The sequence below is a fragment of the Peromyscus maniculatus genome, chromosome 3 (assembly GCF_049852395.1).
Source record: "Peromyscus maniculatus bairdii isolate BWxNUB_F1_BW_parent chromosome 3, HU_Pman_BW_mat_3.1, whole genome shotgun sequence".
Classification (NCBI taxonomy): Eukaryota; Metazoa; Chordata; class Mammalia; order Rodentia; family Cricetidae; genus Peromyscus; species Peromyscus maniculatus.
Window position 1 is genome coordinate 154,803,163 of NC_134854.1, and position 26,688 is coordinate 154,829,850.

The 26,688-nt window shown below is 39.4% G+C and overlaps 1 protein-coding gene across 2 annotated transcripts in view; it reads right to left on the bottom strand.

The window, feature by feature from the left end:
* The window catches only part of Lrp6 (LDL receptor related protein 6), a 126,853-nt gene that overhangs the window by 63,429 nt on the left and 36,736 nt on the right, over nt 1–26,688 (bottom strand). For both annotated transcript variants that reach the window (XM_076568087.1, XM_076568088.1), the window contains 2 exons: nt 9,520–9,717; nt 1,661–1,857 (listed from right to left, as the gene is read on the bottom strand). In XM_076568087.1, coding sequence (XP_076424202.1) covers nt 1,661–1,857; nt 9,520–9,717 — 395 coding nt within the window. The remainder of the gene's footprint in view (nt 1–1,660; nt 1,858–9,519; nt 9,718–26,688) is intronic.

Sequence of the window (26,688 nt, forward strand, 5' to 3'; positions counted from 1 at the left end):
GAAATTAATCTTGGTGTTTAAAAAGCTGGAGGGAAAAAAACCTTCACAGAATGCATGGGGCCCAGCAGGCATCCTGAAGTCCATACAGGAGGGGTCATTCTGAACACTGGGTGTGGTAAAAAGCCTTCAGAATAAAAAATTAGAGACCAGGCACTGGGAAGCAGTGAGAAGAACACTATTAAACAGAGGCTAAGGTTTTCTGTAGACGGGTAGGAACATCAAGAATGGGAACACGCTGTGGCAGAGGGTATGAAAGCCAAGAAATACAATTAGAATGTTGAAAGCCATCCTTTGGAATGAACAAGATGGAAAGATAAGTTCAACAGAGTAGAGGAGGGAAAGGGACACACAGAAAGACAGGCACAATGGCACACACCCGAAATCCCCCACCGGGAACTGGAGCACACGGCTCAGTCTTAGGTACAGGGAGATGGGGCAGTGTGAGACACATGGGATCCTGTTTTCCTTTTTATTTTTATTAGACCGAGTTGCAGCTTAATGGTTTGAGTGGTTGTCTAGAATGTACAAAACCTAGGGTCAGCCTCCAGCACTGCAAAACACAATGAGAGAGAAAGCAAGAACAAGAACAATAGAGACAGGGAAAAAAAACAGCCAAGCCTATGAACACTGTAGAAATGGATATATTCAAATAATATTCATGGAAATATCAACATAAGATGGAGAGCAACATAACAGAAGACATAACATAAAACAGAGCATCATCAAGAAAACTGAAGTTCTCAAACCAGTAAAACAAAGAATCAACTGTGCCACTTAAAATGGGGTTCTGGAGACTTTCTGAGGACTAACCATGAGAATACAAAGTTCACAAAGGACTAAATAAACATTTTATTTTTACACAGATTAACACATCTATTTTAAAATGCTTTTGTGAATTCACAGTCATCAGACTCCAATGTAACACATTCAATATTTGATTATCTTCCCCTAAATGGAAAGAACTAATACCAAACAACTCAAAAGTCCAAGCACTCTTCCTTTTTGGCTATGGAAAACTATTTGAAATATACTCAGACACATGCCAGACATTTATTTACACATAAATGCCAAACATTTACCATTCTCATATTCCTTTTAAAACCCAAATCCATTCCTCTCTTACAAGGAGTCATTGTCAGCAGACACAGCCCTGTGTAACCAAAAACAGAAGCAAAGCTAAAAAGAAAAACACACAGACGGAAGAGGAGGAGTGCATATGAATGCTTAAGGAGGTAGTTTATTCAGTACACTCAGGTACTGGAATTCATCAGCTAGGTTAACAGAGGTTTCCTATTAAATCAGTTTTTGTTGTTTTTTTTTTAGCACACTCACATGAACACATACAAGAATAGTGAGAAGAAACATGAACAAGAAATGCATTTATGTATAAACTTAGAATTCTTAATTTTTAACTCATTTTTCTCTTCTCTACTTCTTTTGTCCCAGCCCCAAATGAAAGACAAGCTATTATGCAGTAAAAAGTATCAGGCCGCAAGGGTTTAGACTGGTGTTAAACTGAATTCTGTTTGTATGCTTTTCCTCTGTTATCCCTCCTACCGTGTTTGGATATGCCCTTCCTCCTCCTGGACCTCACTAAAGCCAGACATCAGAGTGCTACAGAGCTGTTCCAACCTGGAATGTAAAAATCCAGATCACTTACCATTTGGCTGCCTCTGTTGGCTGAAAGCATGTATATCCATGGGAGAGAAGATGTTAGAATGGATTTCACGCAGACCCTCGCCAGTATACTTGTTGCAAGCCAAAATAGAGTGTGTATTCCAGTCAGTCCAGTACAATGTGTCCTCAAATAACGTCAAGGCAAAAGGATGTGGAAGGGAACCTTTAACCACTGCCTGCCTATTAACACAAAAAGAAAAACTCAAACTTCTAAAATTGTCTTTTATGAAAACATCATAAAAGATCATCACTCAGCAATGAAAGGAGTTCATATCAACACAGACATGCTAAGGAGCACATACCTGTAGGTTAAAACTACATGTGAAAACAATTCAAATAGCAAATTCAAATGTTTTCAAGTTGTCAAAGCTCTAACCAAATATTCAAAATGGTCCCTGCCTTGGCAGCAGGCCAACGCAGTCACAAGACAGAGAAGTACAATTTTAACACCGCTGTCAGCCCCTTCTCAGCAACCGCCCGCCCCTAGGCTCACACTTTCTATTCTTCATGGAATTAACACGACCAGGAAAAAAGGAAGCACTGAGAAAAACCCAGGGGTGACAGTGGCACCAGGCAGCAGATTTCAGGAGACAAGAGGTCTGTCCCTTCTTGATGTGTAAGAACCAAGAGCTGAGCCTGTTTTTCAATCTTAGGATTTTAACAACTGCAGCTGAAAACATACACATGATGCTAAAATGACAGGCAGGACTCAAGTCTAGCTACAGAAAATTATTATCTAAGCTATTTCACTTATTTTTATTCCAATATAATTAAACCTTTCAAGTCAGCTAACCAAAGTCCTGTATTGGCACAATATGTTCATAATATAAAACTAGAATTTCACAAACAAAACATACTGCATAAAAAGAAAGATTCAATCCTCAAGACACAGCACTTTTCAGAGTTGTGCAATTAGTAAGCATTCTAGACAAAATGAATAATTGTGATTTTGGTCAAACAAACATTTAAGACAATCAATACTTCGGTATTTTCATTAACTATGTTTTCCAATACTCAGCCTGGGGGTGAGGAGAGACACAGACACACAAGCTACTGAAGAGAACAATTCAATTGCAGGTTCACTGGGTGACTTCATGATCTCTGGCAAGGACAACTGTGCAATCAGTGTCTGTTGTACATGAACCAGTCCTGACCTAAAGTGCTGTAAATTCAAGACAGGTTTTATTTTAAAAATTGAGTACAAGATGAAAGCGGCTAATTTATATTTTAGAACATCATACTGACTAGCTGACCTAAATCATCCATTTTCTCCTTTCATTTTCCTTGTTTTTCTTGAAGATCTGGGACTGAATTCAGGGCGTGCAAACACAAGGAAAGTGTTCTCTCTACCACCGTGTTACGCCCCTACTCCACACGCCAGCTAATTAAAACCTGAAGTCTCAGGGGGCACGATGGCTCAACAGAGCCCTTGCTAACACTCCTAAGAGCCTGTCTTCAGTCTCCAGCACTAAGAGATATGCACACAAACGAGTGCAGGGTTTTGCCTGGGAAGTGACACAGGTTTGTAACACCACACTCCAGGGACTGAGAACAGTCCTATGGGGAGAGCTGCCTCATCAATCAATAAATACTAAAGTCATACCAAGTGTGTTTTCTGTCCAAACTGGAATTCATCAAGAAACTAAAAACCAGGGCTGGAGAGATGGCTCACCAGTTAAGAGCACTTACTGCTCTTACAAAGGACCTGGGTTCAGTTTCCAGAACTCCATGTTGACTCATAACCATCCAAGTACTGGGGATCAGTCACCCTCCTCTGACTTCGAAAGGCACCAAGCACACACAACGAACATACACATACATTCAGGCGAACACACATAAAATAAATAAATCTTTTATAAAAGAAATAAAAATAGATAAAGAACCAAAAAATTATTTTTCTTTCTCAATTTTTCATTTTCTAAATTCTTCCTCATTTTCTTCTTTTAAGCAATGTGTCACAGAGGCAGGTAGTTCATAGATATAATCTTTAGATAATATAGATAGAGCGATAAACTTTAAGAGGTTGAGGCAGACATATAAATCTGAGGCCTGTGTAGGCAAACATACAGAGTGAGAACAAGTTCAAAATATGAAAAAAAAAGTAAACAGCCAAATAAGAAATCACAAGATCAGTTGTTAAATGTTGAACTAAAACAAAACATAAAATGATGCTTAAAAATTTATGAATATCCAAAAGCAGTATAAATGTATAGACTATAAATGCCTCAATTAAAGACAGATAGCAAATTAATCTCCTTTCAACCTGCCTCAGCCTGAAGACACTAGAGAAGGAAGAGCACACTAAGACAAAAAGCAGCATGGGAAGACAGGAACAAAAAGTTGATTCTTTGAAAAGATTAACGAAACTGCAACCTGTTAGCTATACTGGCAAAGAAAAAAGAAAAAAGAAAGACACAAACTGTGAAACTGAAAGACACCATGCCTGAAAGGGGAACATCATCAACTTAAAAAAAATCAAAAAATGTAATTATAAGGAGCAATCATAAACATCTTTGTGCCAACAAATAAGTCAACTTACAGGAAATGGAAACATTCTTAGAAAGAAACCAATTACTAATATAGATTCATGGAGAAGGTCAACAGAGCTGCATAAACATACGCAGCCATTTAAAGAACCCCTAAGAAATAGCCAGGCCCAGACAGCATCACAGATTAAATCTACAATAATAAATAATAATAAATCTTAATAGTAATAATTAATCTTACAATAGATAGATACGATAGACAGACTTAACACACTGAGAGAATATAAAGGGAAAGTTCTAAATTAATAACAAAATCACAAAGGTATCAGAAAAAACAAACTACAGATTAATATCTTCATGAATAAGGACATAAAATTCCTCAACAGAACATCTAAAAAGAATTATAAACCATCACTAAGTAGAATTTATCCAAGAAATACATACAAGCTTGGTTCAACAATCAAAAGACCAATTTACAATGTTTATTTTAAAAACAAGACACATACACAATTATTTCTATAGATATAAAATAAACAGGCAAGATCCATAATCATTCATGATTTAAAATTAAGTCAATAAACTAAGAATAAAAGAAAACTTTCTTCACCTGAAGAAAGCATTTGACAAAAAAAAAAAAAAAATCTAACCACACATTTGCTAATCTGGCAATAAGTGCTAATTCTGGAGGAGCAAGAGATATCTTTTATTTATTTATTTATTTATTTATTTAGTATGCAGTATTCTGCCTGCATTATGTCTGCACACCAGAAGAGGGCACGAGATCGCATTACAGATGGTTGTGAGCCACCATGTGGGTGCTGGGAATTGAACTCAGGACCTCTGAAAGAGCAGCCAGTGCTCTTAACCTCTGAGCCATCTCTCCAGCCATGTAGAGAAGAGATGTCTTCTACTCTACATGTAGCCAATGCAACCAAGCAAAAGAGCACCCCACCCAGAAGGCAAAGGGAAGCAGTAAACAGCATTATTCACAGATGACATGATTCTGTACACAGAATATACTTAGTTTTTTTTTAAACCAATCTTCCCAAACCTAGTGAATCAACAACAAGATTGTAAGATAAATGATTCATAAACAAAAATAGTTTGCACTTCTATAAAAAATAAATATTCTACCTCGTTACTAAAAATAATGGCTAGGAGTAAAAGTATTTGCCTGCCATGTGTGAGACACTTGGTTCAACCTCGAGCACCACACAAGAGGGTAAAAAGGGCTGTCAAAATGGCTCAGTGGAGAAGGTGCGTACTAGGCAAGCCTGGCAACCTGAGTTTGGTCTTATAACTCACATAAAAGTGAAAGGAGAGAACTGATTCCCAAAAGTCGTCCTCTGATCTCCCCACACATATAAAAAAATAAAATTCATTAAAAAATAATTCATTTCTAGCCGGGCGTTGGTGGCGCACGCCTTTAATCCCAGCACTCGGGAGGCAGAGCCAGGCGGATCTCTGTGAGTTCGAGGCCAGCCTGGTCTACCAAGTGAGTTCCAGGAAAGGCGCAAAGCTACACAGAGAAACCCTGTCTCGAAAAACCAAAAAAAAAAAAAAAAAAAAAAAAATAATTCATTTCTTTAAAAATAACAGCATAAAGGGCTAAGGACACACAGTTCAGGGACACAGAATTGCCTAGCATGCGTAAGGTCCTGGACTCAATCCCAGCTCCTAGTATGTAGTGAGGCCCTGGATTCAATCTCCAGCACTATAAGTGAAATAATTATACTGTATGAAATAATTATACTGTAATACATAAATATATAACATTGAACTACTTTTTATGGTACACATTCAAAATACTATCAGGGATACATTTTATAAAGGAATTTAAGAGCTATTCTACACAAAGCAAGAAATTAAAATGGATCATACATCTGATCTAAATGTAAGCATTAAACTAAATAAAACTCTTGGGAGTTTCTCTCATAGAAGAAAATATTTACCATTTTGTGTCACAAAAAGATTCCTGGGAGCGCCAAAAGCAATCTTAACAAAAGTAAAAACAGATAAATTGCACTAATACAAACTTTAGTATTTGTTTCAAAATATGCCATCAAGAAAATGAAGACACAAGCTGCAGCGACAGAAACATTCCTAAGTAAAAAAGAAAATGCTCTTATAATTCAGTAACAGAACTAGTGAGTAAACCATTACTAAAACGACAGAATGAGGACTATCACGTCGGCTCAGCAGGTAAGGGCACTTGCTGCCAAGTCCTGATGATCACTGGGGCCCACGTGGTAGAAAGAAGGAACTGACTCGTTATCCTCTGACCTCCAAATGCCAACTGTGGCATGTGCTTCCCCTGCATAAGAAATTTTTGATTGACAGAATGCTTTAAAATAGTATCTAACTGATATTTCATGAAGAAAGTCTAAGCCAAAAATTGGGACCCAAAAGATTACAGATTGGCCAGAAGCAAGGAAAGTTAATAAGGTCCATAGGAGAAATGAGAGAAAATACACAAAGGAACCAAAAACCACAGCAAACTTGATACTTGAGTTCTTTTTTTCCCAATTGTTATTTTTCTCCTGATTGTAAATGGAATAAATATGCATTCTCTATAAAAATTTAGAAACATAAAAATATAAAGGTTATTTTTCTAATTCTGTATTATATGCATATGTATATAACCTAAATTTGTAAATACACACTAATACAAGAAATCTCAATTATCAGTGAATGGAAAAACTGGGTTTTGTTTTTAAAATAGGTAAGACATAATAGGGTAATGAATAAACCAATGAGATTTGGATTAACAATGTGGTAAAACCAGGTAACATTAAATCAGAGCCCACAGCAGGCGAAGCTAAGAAAGCATGAGCAACTAGCAAGGCATGTATGTGGCACTCAGGAGGCTTTAGTCAGAGAACGAGACCCTGCTGAGATAACAGCAAATGTACAAAGCATTATGGAAAGTCCACGCAAAAGCCAAGTGCAAAGAGCATTTCCCACATCCTACTCATCAAGCTTCCAGAGGAATATAGAGCAGGTCTCCCGGTCGGTTGTACCTTAACTGTTTGTTTGCCCCCAAAAAATTGTTACATGGAAAGATCCTTCCAGCTTTTGTTTATCTGGAAATTTTCACTTTCTTACTCACTTTTGACATTTGATAGATACAGCATTCTAAGTTTACTTTTTTTTTCTTTTAGTGCTTTGAATACTGACCAACTGCCTTTTGGTCTCCATAGTTTTAAAATTCTGCCTAGTCGACTTCCCTTGTACATAGTAAGTCACCTCTCTTTTTACTTTTAACATTTTATATCTTTGGCTTTCCTAAATTTGCTTATAATCTGTCTTAGAATGTGTTCCTCTTGCATGAAGTTCAATGGCTTCTCAAACACTGGCACTCCTGCTTTTCTTCAAGTCTGAGGGTTTCCAGCAGTGGCTTCTTCAGACATTTCTCCTTTTCCTTTCTTCCTCTTTTCCTTCTGGTAGTTGGACAGTGAGCACACTAGTCCATGCAATGATATCCCACACAGTCTTTCTTCTTTCTGGTCCTCAGATCTGAGACTGTTCCTTGTCCTGTCTCAAGTTTCTGTTCTTTTTGTTTTTTGGGTTTTTTTCCGGTTGCTCAAATTTAAAGGCAGCAGCTGCCTTTAAATTCCCTAGTAAAATTTTCACCTCAGGAATTCATTTCTGTTACAGAAGTTTCTTTCTGCTGTTTTAATTTCAGTTTTGTTCCTGTAGGTCTTTCAGTGTCACTGAGACACTTTGAAAGTCTCTGTCCACTGAGAATATAAAACTGTATTTTTTTTCTCCTTTTAACGTCTACCAAATTTTCTGTTATTCACTCTTATGCCACTGATCATTAAGGTAGATTTTGTTTTTGTTCAGTTCTTTGTTATTCCTTTATCTAAAATGATTTTTCTTTCATTTGCAATTTTTTTCTGAGTTTTAATAATCTTATTTCAGAACTTTTCTAATATTACACTTTCCTTTACATGTTATATTGGTTTCTCATTAACTTTTGGTCACATTTAAACAAAGGTGTGCCTGCCCTCTTCTATGGTGAAGTTTTCTGGAATGCTCTGTGTGTGTGTATGTCTGTGTGTGCGTGCGTGCGTGCGTGCGTGCATGCGTGCATATTCTGTTCCTTATTTTTTCCTTTGCAGTAACTTTAAATGGCATTTCATCTGATACTTTTCTGATTCTCCTTTGTCAAATTATTTCCTATGAGCTTTTAAAAAGAATGCAGTATTTAAGACAGCTTTCTAACCTCACAAAACGCATCCCCCTTGCTTCTGTGATGCTCAGAACTATGGCAGCTCAGTTTCTGAGAACCCCCAGCTGTCCTCTCCCCAGCCTCCCTGAAAACTCTCCTTTCCTCCGCTTCATTTCTCCCTGTCATATCGTCTCTTTCTGTGCAACTGTGAATCAGTTCTCCTACGCAATTTATTTCCATTCAGTGTGGTGCCCTAACTTGAGTAAGAACTCTGACATGACCACATCCAAAGAGTCCGCTGGGGTAAACTGCAAATCCACCTGTCCTTGTGCACACTCTACGCCTGCCAGATGTTTGAGCAAGCAGCCATTCATGCTCTGTATTTCCTGCCAATCGTTTTTAAGGGGTAGGGAGGCGTTCCAGACAGTGTCTCTATGTAGCCCTGGCTGGCCTTGAACTCAAAAATCTATCTGTCAATCTTAACATGTGCCACATCCTACCATCCCTCAGAGTTGAGGTTCTTCTGGAGCTTCCCTACTTTCAAGTACTATGAGATACCATGTCACCTCCCTGCTCACCCCTGCATAGAGAGTGATGTCATGTCACCTCCCTGCTCACCCCTGCATAGACAATGATGTCACGTTACATCTCTGCTGGCCTCAAATTCCAAGATCCAACTGCCTCTGCATCCTGAGTGCGAGGATTAAAGGTGTGCACCCAAAACAGCCAGGACTTTATTTTTAAACAAAGCCTAAGTCTACATGTTCAAAATGTTATGACAACACATGAGAAATATAACTACATGGGAATGAGGAAGTTGAGCATGTTTATGCACATGCGTGCATGCGTGTGTTTAGAGGCCAAAGCTCAATGCTGGATCTTTCCCTCTATCACTCTTTGGTTGTCACAATGAAGCTTTCTTAAATTAAAAAAAAAAAAAAGGCCCAGCAGGCTGGAGACAACTTGGCAGTAAGAGAACTTGCTGAACACTCATATTAAATGGAGTTCAGATCCCAGAACTCATGTAGTAAGAGAGGTGTCCTGCAAAAACACCTGTGACTCTAGTTCTGAGGGATCCAGTCACCCCTGGCCTCCACACCCCCAGGCATGCACACACATATGTGCACACACACTCATGCAGTCATATATGTAAAATTAAATTTTAAAACAAGGCAATCTTACCGATTTGTTCCATCCAGGTTTGATTTATGGATAAAATTAAGTTTTGCATCTGCCCAATAAAGCTTCCGCTCCTCATAATCCAGAGTCAGTCCATTTGGCCAGTAAATTTCAGTGTTGATTATAACCAAGCGACTTGAACCATCCATTCCAGCACGCTCTATCTTTGGCACTTCTCCCCAGTCAGTCCAGTACATGAACCTAAAAATCATTAAAAAGAAACATTAAAGCCATGACATAAATAACCATAAAATATTTGTAATTACTACTATTGCATAAAACTCGCTCAGAAACAACAAACTGAAAATAAACCCTAGAAATCTTTTTATCCACATTTTAGTAATCTGCTACTTGAAACCAATGTACAGATGTGCCCAATACAGACAAGGAACAGCAGGAGTGCAAAACCAGAGGTCAGGGTTTATTTGCAAAAAGAACATTCACACTGTCCCAATGTACATCCCACAGATTACTTAGTAACAAGGAGAAGATGGTAACTACAGAAAAAGAAAGTCTAGATGACAATACCAAAAACAAGCTATGTCAACATCATTAGTAAGAGACAGGACTGACATGATAAACTTCTCACTGTGGGGTACTGAAAACAAGGCACTGTTTGTGTAATTTTATAGACTGTTCCCACTCATTCCACAGAATGCCTAGTCTCACTGTACATAAAAGGGCTCAAATAGAGGGACACTATAAAACTGGCCTCTTGACTACACTGTGTGGTGGTGATATTTTGTTCCCCAAAATATTGTACAACCTAATAAACTTATCTGGGGTCAGAGAACAGAACGGCCACTAGATATAGAGGCCAGAAAATGGTGGCACACACCTTTAATCCTAGCATTCCAAAAGCAAAGATCCATCTGGATCTCTGTGAGTTCAAAGCCACACTGGAAACAGGCAGGCATGGTGACACATGCCTTTAATCCCAGGAAGTGATGGCAGGAAGCAGGAAAGTATATAAGGCGTGAGGATCAGGAACTAGAGCCTGGTTAAGCTTTTAGGCTTTTAGCAACAGTTCAGCTGAGATCCATTTGGATGAGGATTCAGAGGCTTCCAGTCTGAGGAAACAGGATCAGCTGAGGGATTGGTAAGATGAGGTGGCTATGGCTTGTTCTGTTTCTCTGATCATCCAGCGTTCACCCCAATACCTAGCTTCAGGTTTGATTTTATTAATAAAAGCTTTAAGATTCATGCTACAATACTGAAAACATGAAAGTCACAAAAAGGTTAATAAGGGGCCAGCCCAGACTAGAGGGAACCAAGCATGATAACTAAATCTAATGTTCTCATTACAGAAGGAAAAATATTTTTCCTTGATATAAAGGAAAACTGGGCTATGCATCAATTGACAGCACATCTTTTAAGAAAGCTAATGAAGATACTACAAACTATAAATGACGAGGCGTTCAGACTAGGAAGATGTCTCAGTAAGTAAAGACACTTGTGACAAAGTGTAGCAACCTGAGTTCTAGCCCCAGAATCCACACGGTAGAAAGTAAACCCCCATAAACCATCTCTGAACCCCACAGGAGGCCTACAGCATTTGTATACCGCACACACACACACACACACACACACACACACACATGTTTACATTTAGGCAGTCAATAAATATGTGAAAAACCCAAATGGGACTCAAGTATGGAAATGTGACAGGGAACTGCCTGTGCTTGCACCCACTGGCATTGTTGCTCTAGCATATGGTGCCTCATCCAAAGAACCGGTGAGAAGGAAGCGTCAGGAAGCACCTGACTTACATATACCAACTCCAACAAGCTTGGGAAACAGTCATTGTTCCTTACCAGATGTCAAACAAGAAAACTCAGAAAATTCACTTTTGCTCAGGCACACTGCTAGCAAATGGAGAAGAGAAATTCAAACAAAACTCTTTGATTCTAAAGCCGATGCTCAGGCTATAGCCTTGGTGTTTAAGGACTAGAAAGCAAGCAGAGTCTTCCTAAATGAAGGGTGATGATTGGACACCGTCTAGACTAAGGAAGAGAAGGACTAGCTCACACAAGATAAAGTTATACAGGAAGGCAGGCAGGCCATGTTTCCCTTAAGGGTTTTAATTCTAAGAGCAACATGAAGGCACTTGGAGACTTCTACAATGGTTGGCAGTCATTTCATCAGACATACACACAGCTAATTTGGACTTGAAAACAGAAGTAACTGTATTTTTTTCTTTTTTAAGTTTTGGCAAGGATGTGGTAAGGGGGAGATATAAAATGGCGTGGCCACTTTAATAAACCACACAATGCTGGGATTTTTTTTTTTAATATGTTAAACCTGGATTTGTCAGATAACCCAGCAATTTCTCTGCCCAAGAAATAGAAAATACTACATTCATATAGACTCATACATGAACACTTATATCAGTATTACTAGTAATAGGAAAAAGCAGAAATCTTCCAAATCTTTCATTAATAAATGAAATAAAACAATTTACCACCTTCATACAATAGAATAATAAATAGCAATGAAACAAAACTACATACTTGATTCATGGATGAATGTGATAGACTTCAAAAATACTATCATAAAGTGAAAGAAGCCAGAGAAATTACATGTTGTCAGATTCCATTTGAATCAATAGTCCATTAAAAGCAAATACACAGGGTACAGAAAACTAGCAGCTGCCTGAGGGAGAGCAAGAACCTCTGCCAGGTAATGGGAATGCTCTAACCCTCTGAGGCTGTCAGTCAATGGAAACTGGGGAGCTGTGAAAGTGGGGAAGGTGGGGAGGCAGCATTTTATAGAATTTATTCTCCCCGAGAGCAGACCCAATAAGGCCAAGGGGAATAATGCAATTATCCCTGTTCACATACAAGAGTAACAGACCCACTCCTGCACAGACAATGGTAGGTTGCACTTTACGAACTAATTCAAGCCAAAATATTTAAAACGACCTTGTCAAATCTTCTGAAGATTTTAATAATCCTTATTAATGTCACAAGACATAGGAGTCAAAAATATACTGTGAAAACAGAGAAAAGTGGTTGCAATGCTATCTAACTCATCCCAGCAAATATCTATAGTCCATGCAACTCGCAGCAGATGGAAAACAGAAAGTTCATCTTGGGGTGGAGATGACAGCAAGGCATCAGCAGACATCAGGTCTGGGCAGAAAGCCGTGTCCATAGAGAAGGGAAGCATCAGTGCATCCTAGAACAACACAGCTGTTAGGATAGAAGGAGGGAGCTGACCTGGAAGTATGGACAGGCACTGGAGAGACTAGGGAGCTGTCGTTTTCAGTGCCAAGTTGTACAATTTACAGTTACAAATCCTTTAATCATGAAGCACTTACCAGGAAAGACAGTGTGGCACAATGCCTCAGAGAACAGAAGCTCTGCCACTTCCTACAGTGACCTTGAGTAAATTAGTCACCTCTGTCCCTCAAGTTCTTCTTCTACAACATGAAGATTAAAAACAGACTTGCCTCACAAAGCTCAGAGGCCCTCCTTGCACTCTGCTGGTTTCTCACTTCAGGAGCAAAGGGCAGGGTCAACAGGAAGGCAGAAGGGGTCACTGCCAGCCACCACCAGGACAAGCAGCATGTGAAAATGCCGGTAAACCACGAGCCGCATGGCAAGGTATAGATTTATGGAAATGGATTAATTTAAGCTATAAGAACAGTTAGCAAGAAGCCTGCCATGGCCATACAGTTTGTATGCAATATAAGTCTCTGTGTTTACTTGGTTGGGTCTGAGCGGCTGTGGGACTGGCGGGTGACAGAGATTTGTCCTGACTGTGGGCAAGGCAGGAAAACTCTAGCTACAAACGGTGCCCAACGTGTTGGCAAGACTTTCCACCTAAAACCTGAGAAAAGATTCTAAAACGGAGCTAAAAACAGCTTCCTAATTTGTCTCTCTCAAATGAGGGACAGCTGCCGGTTTGAGCTACTTGTGGGTTCCTGGCGTGTGCGCTCCATCTGCAGTATGGTGGGAAAGAGACCTCTGCAAGTGGCACATTAAGCTGTATGGTGGATTTAGCCTTTGCTAGTTCAAAACAAAAATAAAAAAAAAGAGGTTTCTGGGCTACATGCTGCTTGGATAAAAGCATAGACCCACGATAGCTCCCAGAGCTGGCGGTAAACGTACCACCACCATGTTGGGAATCGGAGGTGGGCGGAGCCAGCAGCCATAGCGCCCTTTCAGTCTTACAAATGCTGCAGTTTAAAGCAATAGATTCACAATAAGACAGATTCAGATGTAATAGTTTACAATGTGTGTAAAATATACGTAGGCTTGAAAGAGACAAAAAAAAAAGGTGATACAAAGAGACAATAAAATTAATATAAAAAATAAGCCACATAAAGATGAATATTACACAGAGAATCTGGATTGTATTGTCTTTGGGATTTTTAACTGCAGAAAAACATTTGATCGTAAAAGACGTTGAGTAAAACCAATATATATATTTTAAAGATACCTTGACTTCAAAATTTGGATGTAAGGATATGTTGCTTTAGAAAGGAGAGTCTGCTTTTGTTCCCACAGAAAGCCAGAGGCTATGGATTTGTTCCAGATGAAGATACATCAGGTTTGACCAGTCAAGACCCCCTGAAAGGTCTCCAATGACACCATGGCCCAGATGATCCAACATCCAGAATGGTTTGAAAGCAACTGGCTCAGACAATACAGCCTCATGGACTATTCCATAGTTCTAAAATTTTCTGTGTCCCCATAAGATACAGTGCCCCCCTCCAGCAGGAAGTAGTAAGAGAAGCTATGCCCAAATTCCCAAAATTATAAGTAATTTTACTTTGTTAAGGTATAGATTCCTTTTTGAAAAAAAGGGGGGGGGTGCTGTGGGATGTTCTGTATGGCAAATGTGTTGCTCTGATTGGTTAGTAAATAAAACACTGATTGGCCAGTGGCTAGGCAGGAAGTATAGGCGGGACTAACAGAGAGGAGAAAAGAAAGAACAGGAAGGCAGAAGGGGTCACTGCCAGCCACCACCAGGACAAGCAGCATGTAAAGATGCCGGTAAGCCACGAGCCACGTGGCAAGGTATAGATTTATAGAAATGGGTTAATTTAAGATATTAGAACAGTTAACAAGAAGCCTGCCATGGCCATACAGTTTGTAAGCAATATAAGTCTCTGTGTTTACTTGGTTGGGTCTGAGCGGCTGTGGGACTGGCGGGTGACAGAGATTTGTCCTGACTGTGGGCCAGGCAGGAAAACTCTAGCTACACTGACCTCTCTACCTGTGTCTTCAGCTTCTACACAATCACCGGACACTTTATCATGATGTGGCCATTTCAATCTACATATCACCATTCTCACAGTTTAACTCCAATAGCACAATACTTCCTCCCAAAATCTGATCAATGATCCTTTATAAACTTAAGAGTAACTTAGAATTTATGTTAACTAATTAATGTTTAGGATTTATTGCCTCTGACACATTTAAGTTTAATACATTTTTCTGAATAAGAAAAGGTAAAAAAAATAATAATTTTTTTCCATTTCTTGAAGTAATGGAAGCATTGCTTTTTCTGAGGTTTATGACTTCCGATACGGTGATTCTTTAAAGATTTTATTTTTAGGGGTATGTGTGACTACAGCTGTGTGTGGGCATGTGCATATGAATCAAGGGACCAAAGGCCAGAGGCATCTAATCCCCTGGAGCTGAAGTTACAGGAAGCTGCGACCCATCTGGCATGGATGCTGGGAACCAAACCTAGATCCTCTGCAAGAATGATATGTGCTCTTAACCACTGAGACATCTCCTCAGCACCCCACTACATGTTGATTCTTAATAATCTATTGATTATTCTGAAAGATTTAGAAAAAAAATTAACATTTAAAGAATGAGTTGGCAGAGGTGGTGAGTAGAAATTCACAGTAAATGTGAGGGGGTGGCTGTGGCGGACTTCATTCCAGTCCGACATGCTAATTTACAATCTGAGTGTTCACGGTTCCAAAGCCACACATTAGTAAAGATTTTAACGCTATTCTCGCTTCTAGATCTCTTCTTCATATATTTCAGACAAGGGGTAAATCCCACCAGACATAAGACACTGAGTTGAGCCTCAGAGGAAGAACATTCAAGGAAGAGGGACCACACCCTAGGGCACAGATAAATGTAATAAGGAACTCCAGAGCACAGATTTTATTACTACTGCAGCATAAAACTGAAGGGCTGAGAGAAAGACATAGAAGTGGTCAAATCACCAACAAAACTTTATGTAAGAAATCAGATGATTAATTTTGATTTTTTTTTTTTAATTATGGGGGGGTCGGGCATGTGGTTTGAAACAGGTTTTCTTGTTCACTGTCGCACATGCTAGGCACTAGGCTAGTTGGCCTGGGGACTTCCTGTTTCTGCCATCCACAGCATCTTACAGGTTATGCTACCAGTTCAGCTTTACATGGCTTCAGGGAATCCAAACTCGAGTCATGTTTGCATGGCAAGCACTTACCCACTGAGACATCTCTCCAGCCCCAACTTGTCTTATTAAAGCATTGAGAAACCATTAATGAATTTGGCTGATTTGTCCCCAGGAGGTACATTTTATATATGTCACTGAATTCTATTTAAAAGAATGAAAAAATGACGGGAGAGTTAATGAAACAATGGTAGCTGAACAATAGAAATATTCATTTATACAAAGCCTAGCTTTCCAGATCCATCTTTGAATGTCTCCTACCTTAGATCCTCATGATAAGATGAACAAACGTTTCTATCTCACTGTGGCTTCTTGTGGTAGACCATTAACAAGACTGAAGCACGGCTCAGCCAAAAGTGCAGGCAAGTCCTACTGACCTTGTCTTGCTTGACCCTACTCTAAACACGTGAGTAAATGGTCTTCCCAAAATACATCATACAGCTTCTCACATCTATATTTTAACATATACTATCGTATGCCATCCTAATTTAAAAGGCTAGCAAGCACATTTAATGATTCAAGAGTTGCAATCAGAACAGTAACTTCTACCATGACAGTCATTCCACAATAAATAATCACAATTTAAAACAGAATACATGAGGCAGCTATTGTAGGAACTAAATACAGGAGGCATAAGCTTACAGGAGATACTCATATTTCTGTCTGACTTGAGCTTTTTTTCTGGAGGGGGGGTATGCTGTCACAACTCCTGTGTATTCCTATGTGCCTTGGTGTGTCCAGAAAACAGTTTTCTTTAAGTCATCCACCACCTCTGGCTCTCACAATCTTTCTAATTGCCCAAATCTTAAATTCACATGAATAATGGTAATGCATGTCCTAATCTATGTGATAGATCTGCTGCTAGTCTAACTTTGGAAAATTTTATTTAAGTATCTAAGCTTTGATTTTGTAATCTCATAATCTTCATATGCTTTAATTTTTCCTTAATAATTTAATAAAGCAAAGGGACCAAGTAGATTATTCCTAACATCTGATTTATTTACATGTTTTTTTTTTAATTTTTGTCATCTCCTTTTATATTCACTATCATATCTCAATCATTCTTCTAACATTAGAAAGGGGGATATAGGGGGCTGGAGAGATGGCTCAGTGGTTAAGAGCACCGACTGCTCTTCCAGAGGTCCTGAGTTCAATTCCCAGCAACCACATGGTGGCTCACAACCACCCGTAATGAGATCTGGTGCCCTCTTCTGGCCTGCAGGGACACATGCAGGCAGAATACTGTATGCATTCATTTTCACTCACAAAATGCTGTCACAGATACTTGGCACTGGGGGAGGAGAAGGGGCAACCCAGCATTTAAACTATTTCTCTGTGTACTTAAGGAATCCTTCAACTTATGAGACAGAGCCACATCTTGAAAGCACAAACAGAACACCAGCTATTTGCTTTCCAATCCTCCCCTGCAATCAGTACATGTGCACAAGCCCCAGTCTTGCCAATCAGACAGATCAACGTCAACTTTCAGTTGTGATGGCAAATATCTGTAACTCTAGAATTCAGGCAGAGTCTCAAGGGCCTGGAGCTGGAGGTGAGCCTGTGCCAAACAGACCTGCCTCAAAAAGAAAAAGAAATGAAGTGTGAAGAGAAGATGGAGAAGAGGAGGAAGCAGCAGAGAATATCACAAACAATTCGTTCCAGTGAGGCTGTAGGCCACTAGCATTCATTAATCCTCCTTCAACCAATTTCAAGAGGGAGTCTACAGTAGATTTAGGGGTCCATGTCATCTCACATCAGCGCACTAACAGACGAGCGTACTGCTGACAGTACTGCCTACACAGCCAGCTACGGGTGTGATCTGTAGCATTGTTCCTATATAGAAAGTCCAAGCCAAGTTCTATTGCTTAAAAAATTATTTAAGTAACCCAACAGCTTTTTACCTACAATCTTTTGGTGACTGAACTAAAAAGATTTCTTTAGATTAAAACTACAAAGGATAACACACACTCTTAGACCCAAAGCCACCCCCAAAATCCCTTTAGAGCGTCCTGCTTCTAACCAAGGGCACTTCAACATCCCACGCTCTTCCCAGAGTCGTGGCCAAGGGCAACACTAGTGGCAAGGCAGCAGCCTGACCACTCTGCTGTGCAGGTGTCAAGGCAGTGCACTGATGTCAACCGATAAGGGAGCATATGACAGGTCAAAAGACCACCATAGCATTAAGATGACACTTACATGACCATGACCAGTGAAATAATGGAGTTGAGAGAAACCCCAAATGAGTGGTTAGCATCACCCATACATTCATAACAAGTGTCGCCAGGCAGGCACATCTAGTGCTCACCAGCATTTTGGGAGGCTTCGGGATAGCTATGAGATAATGAAAACTAAGATTTTTCTAAGTTCTCTTTGGTATGTTTTCCTCCCTGGCTACTGATACACAAAGCAGCAAGATCAAAGCAAGAAAGCCCCTGCTGAGGGAATTTTCATCCTTGGCAACTGAGAACAACCTAAGAAATTTACTAAAAACAGCATTGATCTGGATTCTTCCACCAGATCTTCTGACTTAGTTGGTTTGAGGTGGAATCAATGTATTTCTGTTGTTGCTGTTGTTAGAGTACAAAGCACTATGTTAGTACTACAAAGTACTAAGTTTCACTGGGGCATTTTCATGCATAGCTTGTTTTTGTTGATCCTCTTCCCTGGCCCTACTCTGAACCCTTACATCCCCAGCAGTCCTCCACTGTCTCCATGTGTTTCATTACCTCATCTCCCTCAAAACCTCTTTTCTCCCTCTGTCATTTCATGACCTATACTCACACTCACACCCACATATATGCATATACATACATTAAAAGCTAAAATCCACATATAACAGAGAACATGTGTTCTTGTCTTTTAAGTCTGGGTTTCCTCATTTAATAATTTCCAGATACATCGATTTTCCTGCAAATTTCATAATTTCATTTTTCCTTATGGCTGAATAAAATTCCATTAAGTCTCAAACAGCTGCTGGAGAGATGACTCAGTGGGTAGAGCACTTGCCATATAAGCTCTGGGGGGCCAGCTCCCACATTTATTTACCCTAGGGACTCTTGAGGAGTAAAGGATAAGAGACTTAGATAGAAATATAGAGGACAGAGACAGAAACACAGGACAGCCTTGGGAGGTCCTGGGTCAAAACTCACCAGCCCCTTCTGTCTCTACTAAAGGGCTTTTAAAGGAATGCCAAGGGGTGGAGCAAAAGACCTCCTCCCAGCACAGCCAAGTGCAGACCATCCCAGACACCTGGTGACCATGCACATGGTCAAATCATCCCCTAATGCAGCCTTGCTGAGAAAGCAAGCTCAGATCTCACTAGGAAGCTTTTGTGGGCTCCCACAGTAAGCCTAACCATCTTGGTTTAGATCCCATATAAAAAAAGCAGGATGCGCTGGGCGGTGGTGGCACACGCCTTTAATCCCAGCACTTGGGAGGCAGAGGCAGGCGGATCTCTGTGAGTTCGAGGCCAGCCTGGTCTCCAAAGCGAGTTCCAGGAAAAGCACAAAGCTACACAGAGAAACCCTGTCTCAAAAAATCAAAAAAAAAAAAAAAAAAAAAAGTAGGATGCAGCAGGGCACACATCTGTCATCCCAGCACAGTACCAATGGGAGGAAGAGACAGAAAAATCACTAGAAGCCTGGGAGGCCAGGTATATGCAGCTGTGTACAACAGAGACCCTGTCTCAATACATGGAAGGTGAGGACAGACACAGGTGCACAGGTGCACACATGCATGTACACAGAGAGACAGACAGAGAAAGTCCCAGACAGGCAGACAAATATGGTGGTGCACACCTGTATTTACAAGCAAGACTCTGTCTCAAAATAAACTGGAAGTAAAAAAAACTTCCCAAGGAATTCTAATATATTCAGACAGGGCTTAGAACCAGTGAAGCAGAATGTGATTTTTTTTCTCAACACCTCTTTATCCATCGTGCTCTGTTCTTATACTGGTGATGTAATGTGTTTAACTCATTAACCAGCTGACTCAAAACATTAGCTCAGGTGACCCAAAAGCTCTGCAAGTCCATACATGGTAGCAAAGCACAAAATAGATCCCTTCCCACATAACCACCTCCCATTTCTTTGGAACATCTGAGAATGGGACTTTAAAACTTCACAATTGCTGTGGGATGGTCTGTATGTCAAATTGCTCTGATTGGTCAATAAATAAAACACTGATTGGCCAGTGGCCAGGCAGGAAGTAGGTGGGACAAGGAGAGAGGAGAATTCTGAGAAGCGGAAGGCTGAGGAGAGAGAGACTGCCAGCCGCCGCCGCCATGACCAGCAGCATGTGAAGACGCCGGTAAGACATGAGCCACGTGGCAAGGTATAGATTTATGGAAATGGATTAATTTAAGCTATAAGAACAGTTAGCAAGAAGCCTGCCATGGCCATACAGTTTGTAAGCAATATAAGTCTCTGTGTTTACTTGGTTGGGTCTGAGCGGTTGTGGGACTGGCGGGTGACAAAGATTTGTCCTGACTGTGGGCAAAGCAGGAAAACTCTAGCTACACACAATGACCACTTAAACTTCACTGGAAATATTTGGGGTTTAAAAAAAATGGATTGTAGTGGATAGCTGCTCCAGCTTTGACTGGAAGTACTACCCCTAGTGAGGCTTCTGGTAACTGTCATATCTACCTATGACCTGCCCCTGAGGTGAGGCCAAGATGGGAGCCCTTAAGACCCGAGATAGGATGCGCCAGCTCTCGTGGTTCCTGGTGATCCTGGATGCTGGATGGTAGACCGAGCAGAGTTCTCCAGAGAACACCGCAGGACTGCACTTCACTTCTCCTGAATCCTGTAACCAACCCCTTTACTTGTAAATTACCCCAAAATAAACTTCCCTTTTAACTACGTGAGTTGCCTTAATAAATCCCCCAATAATGGATCTCAAATTTCCCCCAATAACCTTTCAAGGCTTTTAGTACCTAATTTTTATATATATTTTATTTTGCTAATTCATCCAATATACTGTAGTTTGTCTTTACTAATAAGATTAACGTGATAAATATTCTTTTAAAAGTTTTTCATCTTCAGCCAAATGGCATTGCTGCAGTCATCAAAAACACACACAACTGACTACACAGGCTGACACCGTGCTGCTGTGACACTAGTTAACCACCTCTGGCTACAGGAAAAGTGTGGAGAAGATCATAAAAATGAGTGTTTTTAATCACTGTGAAATTTGTCTATTCCTTAATAAGTCCAGTAGAGCAAGAGACTAATTCTTGGACCTGGAGAGATGGCTTACCAGTTAAGAGCACTTGGCTGCTCTTCCAGAAGACCTGGGTTCAATTCCCAGCATTCACATGGTGGCTCACAACTCTTGTAGCTCCAGTCCCAGGGCAGTGGGAACCAGGCAACAGACAAGCATATGTTGCACAAACATACTTGCACGCAAAACACCCAACACAAAGAAAAATAAATAATAATATTTTTGTAAGAAATCAATCCTTACAAATCACTAACAACCTAAACTGTACTACTCAAGAAAGCAACTGAAATGAGTGTGTTAATACCAAACCTACAACCCCAAGCAAATAAAATTTTAAAGGAGACTTATGGAACAGGAAAGGATAAATTGTGGTGAGGGAGAGAAGGGTAGGGTAGAAGAGGAAAAATGGGAAGGATAAATAACACTAAAAACTTTTAAAGGTCATATGGAAACCTACTACTGTAGAAGTTCTTAAAATATATTTATACACACACATCAAATAAGTACAAATGGAGTTACCTTATAACAGAGCAGCAATGCCCCTACCAGAAACCATAAGGCTAACAAAGAAAAGGCCTAGTCCCAGGAGTGAGTTACTTCCTCTGGAATGATTAACCAGTGAGGTCCCTAAAGACCTTCAAACATTATAGGCTACTGTCAGCTCCTGGTTACCCTCCAGGACTTGATGATAAGACCCTATTGCTTAGGACAGTGCATACTCAAACATAGAACATGAAGAAATCAAGCTGGTACTCACCTGGAAACATCATCCCTACTGGCTAGCTTTCCTAGTGTTAGAAGGTACTATGCATGCTACCAGAGGAGAAACAAATCATCAATCTTTTTTTTTAATAATTTATTTATTCTCATTTTATGTATATTGGTGTTTTGCCTACATGTATGTCTATGTGATGGTGTCAGATCTTGGAGTTACAGACAGTTGTCAGCTGCCATGTGGGTGCTGGAGATTGAACCCCAGGCCTCTGGAAGAGCAGTCAGTGCTCTTAACCACTGAGCCACCTCTCCAGCCCCCCAAATCATCAATCTTATGCAGGTATAAACCCTGTAAACTATAAGAACAACCTGTTATGCCTAACAAGACATGCTGGCTGGGGTAACAGTGACACAGAAGTCATGGAATAATCAACCACTTTCTACTAGGATTGATGGCCACTCACAAAATGAAATCCGTACCTAGCACCATTATCAGGCCAAGAACCTGTGGCTAGACAAATCACAGACCCTAGAAGAAGACCTACAATGATTATCCAGCTAAATGAGCATAGTATTAAACTAACCCTAATGACCTATCATTATACTTCATCATCTACAAGGTTATGACTCCAACCAATGGAGTCACCACCTGAGTTAGAATAAAAGTCAAGTGAACTTTCTCTCCAGAACTATCTCTCTCTAGTCTGGTTTAAAACTCCTTTTTGCAAAAACTGCCTTGCTGAGCTACGTCTGCTTTGTTCATATGCTCCTTTGCGCAACAATGAAACTATTGTTTCTAACAGTGTCATAATCAAGTAGTATTGTCAACTTAATCTGATTTTCTTAATCAGTATTAAACTAGCTTGCCAATTTCCTAATTATGCTGAGTGTCTGTTTAAGACTGAAAATGTTAATCAGCATGGGAGAATTAGCATATCAATTACTACATCTTCCAGTCCACCATTACAGTATATCTCTTAGTTTATTTAGGTCTTTGTTGACTTCTTAAGCTCCTCCCTTGCAGTTTCCAGCAGAGATTTGCATGTTTCATAGTTACTTTTACACTTGAGCATTCCATGTTTTATTGTAAATTATATTGTTTAACATTTTAATTTCCAATTGTTCCTTGCTACTGGACGTGTGCGTGCATGAGGGATGGGTGCACATGTGCCACAGCTCAAGTGCACAGTGTAGGTCACAGGACAACTTGTGGAGCTGGTTCTCTCCTTCCAGCCTTACATGAGTTCCAGGTGTCAGAGTCTGGTAACCAGATCTGTGCAGCAGGTGCTTTTACTCAGTCTCACCAGCTTTGCATACCATTTTACAATCTCTGATCTTGCTCAACTCACTGATTAGTTCTAGTGACCACTTTCGGTGTTCTTTAAGGTTAGTGTTTATTTATGTGTCTGTTTGTGTGTGTGTACATGTGGGTACAAGTGTTCAAGGAGTCCAGGAAAAGACATCAGATCTCTTGCAACTGGAGTTAACAGTTAATTGTGAATCACCCAACAAGTGTGCTGGGAATTCTGATTCTCTGCATGAGCAGCAGAAGTTTTAATACATAATTATACTAACAAATAGAGGTAATTTTTCCCAATCTGTGCTTCTTCCCCTTTCCTCTTCTTCCTCCCTTTGTTTCCTTGTAGAATGGACATCCTTGTACATTCAGTTTGTGCTTATCTTTTTCCCACTGCAATATATTACTGATTAAAATCTGCTCTGACAACAATAATGTGTGGCTTTACCTTTGACAGAATATAATTGTATGCAGCTGTTTATAATGGTGGAACTAAAGGGTGAATTTTACTGTGTATAAATTATGTCTCCATTAAATTTTTTAAAATCTGCAAAAAAAATAGCTTTCAAACCACCAACAATGATTCACCTTATCGATAAGTTAGGTCAAAAAAAAAAAAGTCACATGAGTCACATGATCATCTAAAATGCTGAAAAGTCATAAGCATTGATTTCAGAATTTTTGTTTCTAGGATGACTTAAATGCATACACCTCTGAGACAAGCAATTACCAGCAATCTGACCACACCATGTTTTTGCATGGCTCCATAAGATAAAATGATCTCTACCTATTTTAAGAGTTGAAAAACAAACTCCAGAAAGAAAAAAGAAAAGCATTGTAACAAGAACCGCATGTGGCCTGCCAAACCTTACGTTATTTACTATTTGCACCTTTACAGAAAACATCTGCTATCCCTCTCTAAACTATGTTACTCAAAGTGTGGTCCTTGAGCCACTGGGCTCAGGAAAATCTCAAACTCCACCTGAGTAAAGAATCATTAACATCACAGAATAAAACATCAGAAACTGCACAATCAGTACATAATATGAAAAAATTTATATACAACTCTAGAAAACACTAAGGAATATTTCCAGATACCTATAAAGCAATTGGCAAATTGCTCACCGATCAATTCAGAAAAACATCAATTAAATCTCCATATGTGATACTACTTTATGAACCCAAAATTACACGAGAGTCCAACATCAAATAAAGTATTTAAAATTATCCTCGCAGACAATTTGGTAATTTCACATGCCAACAGCGAAGAAAAATAATGAAAAGACACTCGTAAGATTTTTTCAGAAGTGTCTATTTCAATCAAGCCCTCGCTTTCCCAGGATGGGGGTACCTTGAATTTTCACATCACAAGCCTTTTTATCAGTTCCTCAGAGAACAGCCTGTGAGTGACCAGGTAAGTCCTGCCACAAAACACGTTTAATTAAAAAGCAGGTACATATGCTAATTATGTAGACATTCTAGAACGCTTTTTTTTTTAAGAATAATAGAGGAAAGAACTTTGTATTTATATTTAACAAAATTATAAATACAATATATTAAAGCCAGTCTGTGGTCATGTTTACATCAGCACAAATCTCTCTCATGCTGGAAACATCCAGCAATATGGTTAATATACAACAAACCTAAGCCTAAGATTTTCCGCCTCCCCCAACCCTCCACCCTTTTGTCCCTGAGATATGACAAATTCTACAGTAATTCTTAATCAGTGGTTCTCAACCTTCTTAACGCTGAGACCCTTTAATACAGTTCCTTATGTTGTGGTGACCCCCAACCATAAAATCATTTTTGTTTCTACTTCATAACTATATTTTGCTACTGTTATGAATCACAACCCACAGGTTGAGAACCATTTTCTTAAATGAAATACTCAAAGTACTGACAATAATACATTTTTCTATTCCCATCTTAACTCTGTTCAATGTGTTTTAATTCCAAGGTAAAGGCTCTGAGATTAATGAAATGATGTGTAAAAGGTATGCTCTTCCTATACTAAACTAAACAGTAAGAGCACTTACAGCTCTTGCAGGAGACCTAGGTTCTGTTCCCAACAACCGCCCACATGATGGCTCACAAATTCCAGTTCTAGGAACCTGGAAGCCCTCTTCTGAATTTCACTGGCACCAGACACGCACATGGTGCACATGTATAGATGTAAGCATAACACTGATAAAAATAAATCTTTTTTTAAAAGGGTAAATAAAATTTTTTAAGGCAGTGTGAGGAAGGAAATATGTTAACTTTCATTTAGAGATGGGCTTCTGGAATGGAGAGCATCAGAAGGCTACAAGACCTTAGTGTGCAGGATAAATTCTCAGGAGGACAGAACAATCTCAAGATCAAATGCTACTCTCCCCCAGCCATCTAGAACTTACCTTGACTGACACTCATCATCTTATTTTAAACTCAGAAGTGAAAACTAATTGGTGGGCACAGATTAAAGAGTAGGTTTGGTTGTTTTTTGTTTTTTGTTTTTTAATGCAGTGAACCTCTCTTAGGGAGCTATGGATACCTAGAAGTCTAATAAAGTTGCTAAATTCAACTAGTTAGGATTATATTCTGTAGGTTTTTATCAACATAATTCAAAAGTAAGATTAGGGAAGCACTCAGTAGGTTTTGATAAATTATCTCCCATGAATTCTCAAAAACCTGGCCACAGTCTCATAGAGGAGAAATCTCTTTTCATCAGCAATTATTAACTCTTGAGTTATGTAGCCTACTTGCCTCTTTATTTTGGCCTCAATGGCTTCTACTGTAGCTTTGAATAAGAGTATAAGCATATTTAACTGATATTAAAGAATTAAGAATGTGTGGTTACAGCCTTATTTTGTAACAGTATGCACATCTGCAAGCTATCAAAACTCACAAAAACTAATGCTAGGTTGTCATAAGCTGTTGATTAGTGTCCCTATGAATACAATTTCATTGCTCTGTCTGGCCTGATATTCATTTGTAATACTTTCTGAAAAAAAAAAAAAAATGTTAAGTGGAGTAAAGGACAGAAGACAGGCTTCATTTCAACAGAGAGGGAATTAAAGTTAATACATACTGAATTTTATTTTGGTTTTTCTAGACAGGGTTTCTCTGTGTACCCCTGGCTGTCCTGGAACTCGCTCTGTAGTCGAGGCTGGCCTTGAACTCACAGAGATCCATCTGCCTCTGCTTCCCAAGTGCTGGGATTAAAGGCATATGCCACCACTGCCTGGCTCATATTGAGTTTTTAAGACATCAAAAACTGTTATGCCAAGAAAGTAAAAATATCTCAAACTACAAATTAGACACAAGCTACTTTATATAAATTTTTATTGAATTATAAGCATATATTTTCTATGCTTAGGTAAGGAAAAATACTAATTTTCAAAATCTTCATAAATCCTTATTTTGGTATATACATTCAATCTGAATCCAGCTTTCCAAAATGAAAATATTCAGAAATTTTTGGTTGCAATAAATCTAAACTGATGAGAGAATATTTGCCCTTTACAAGATATAATTACACAAAAAGGTAACAT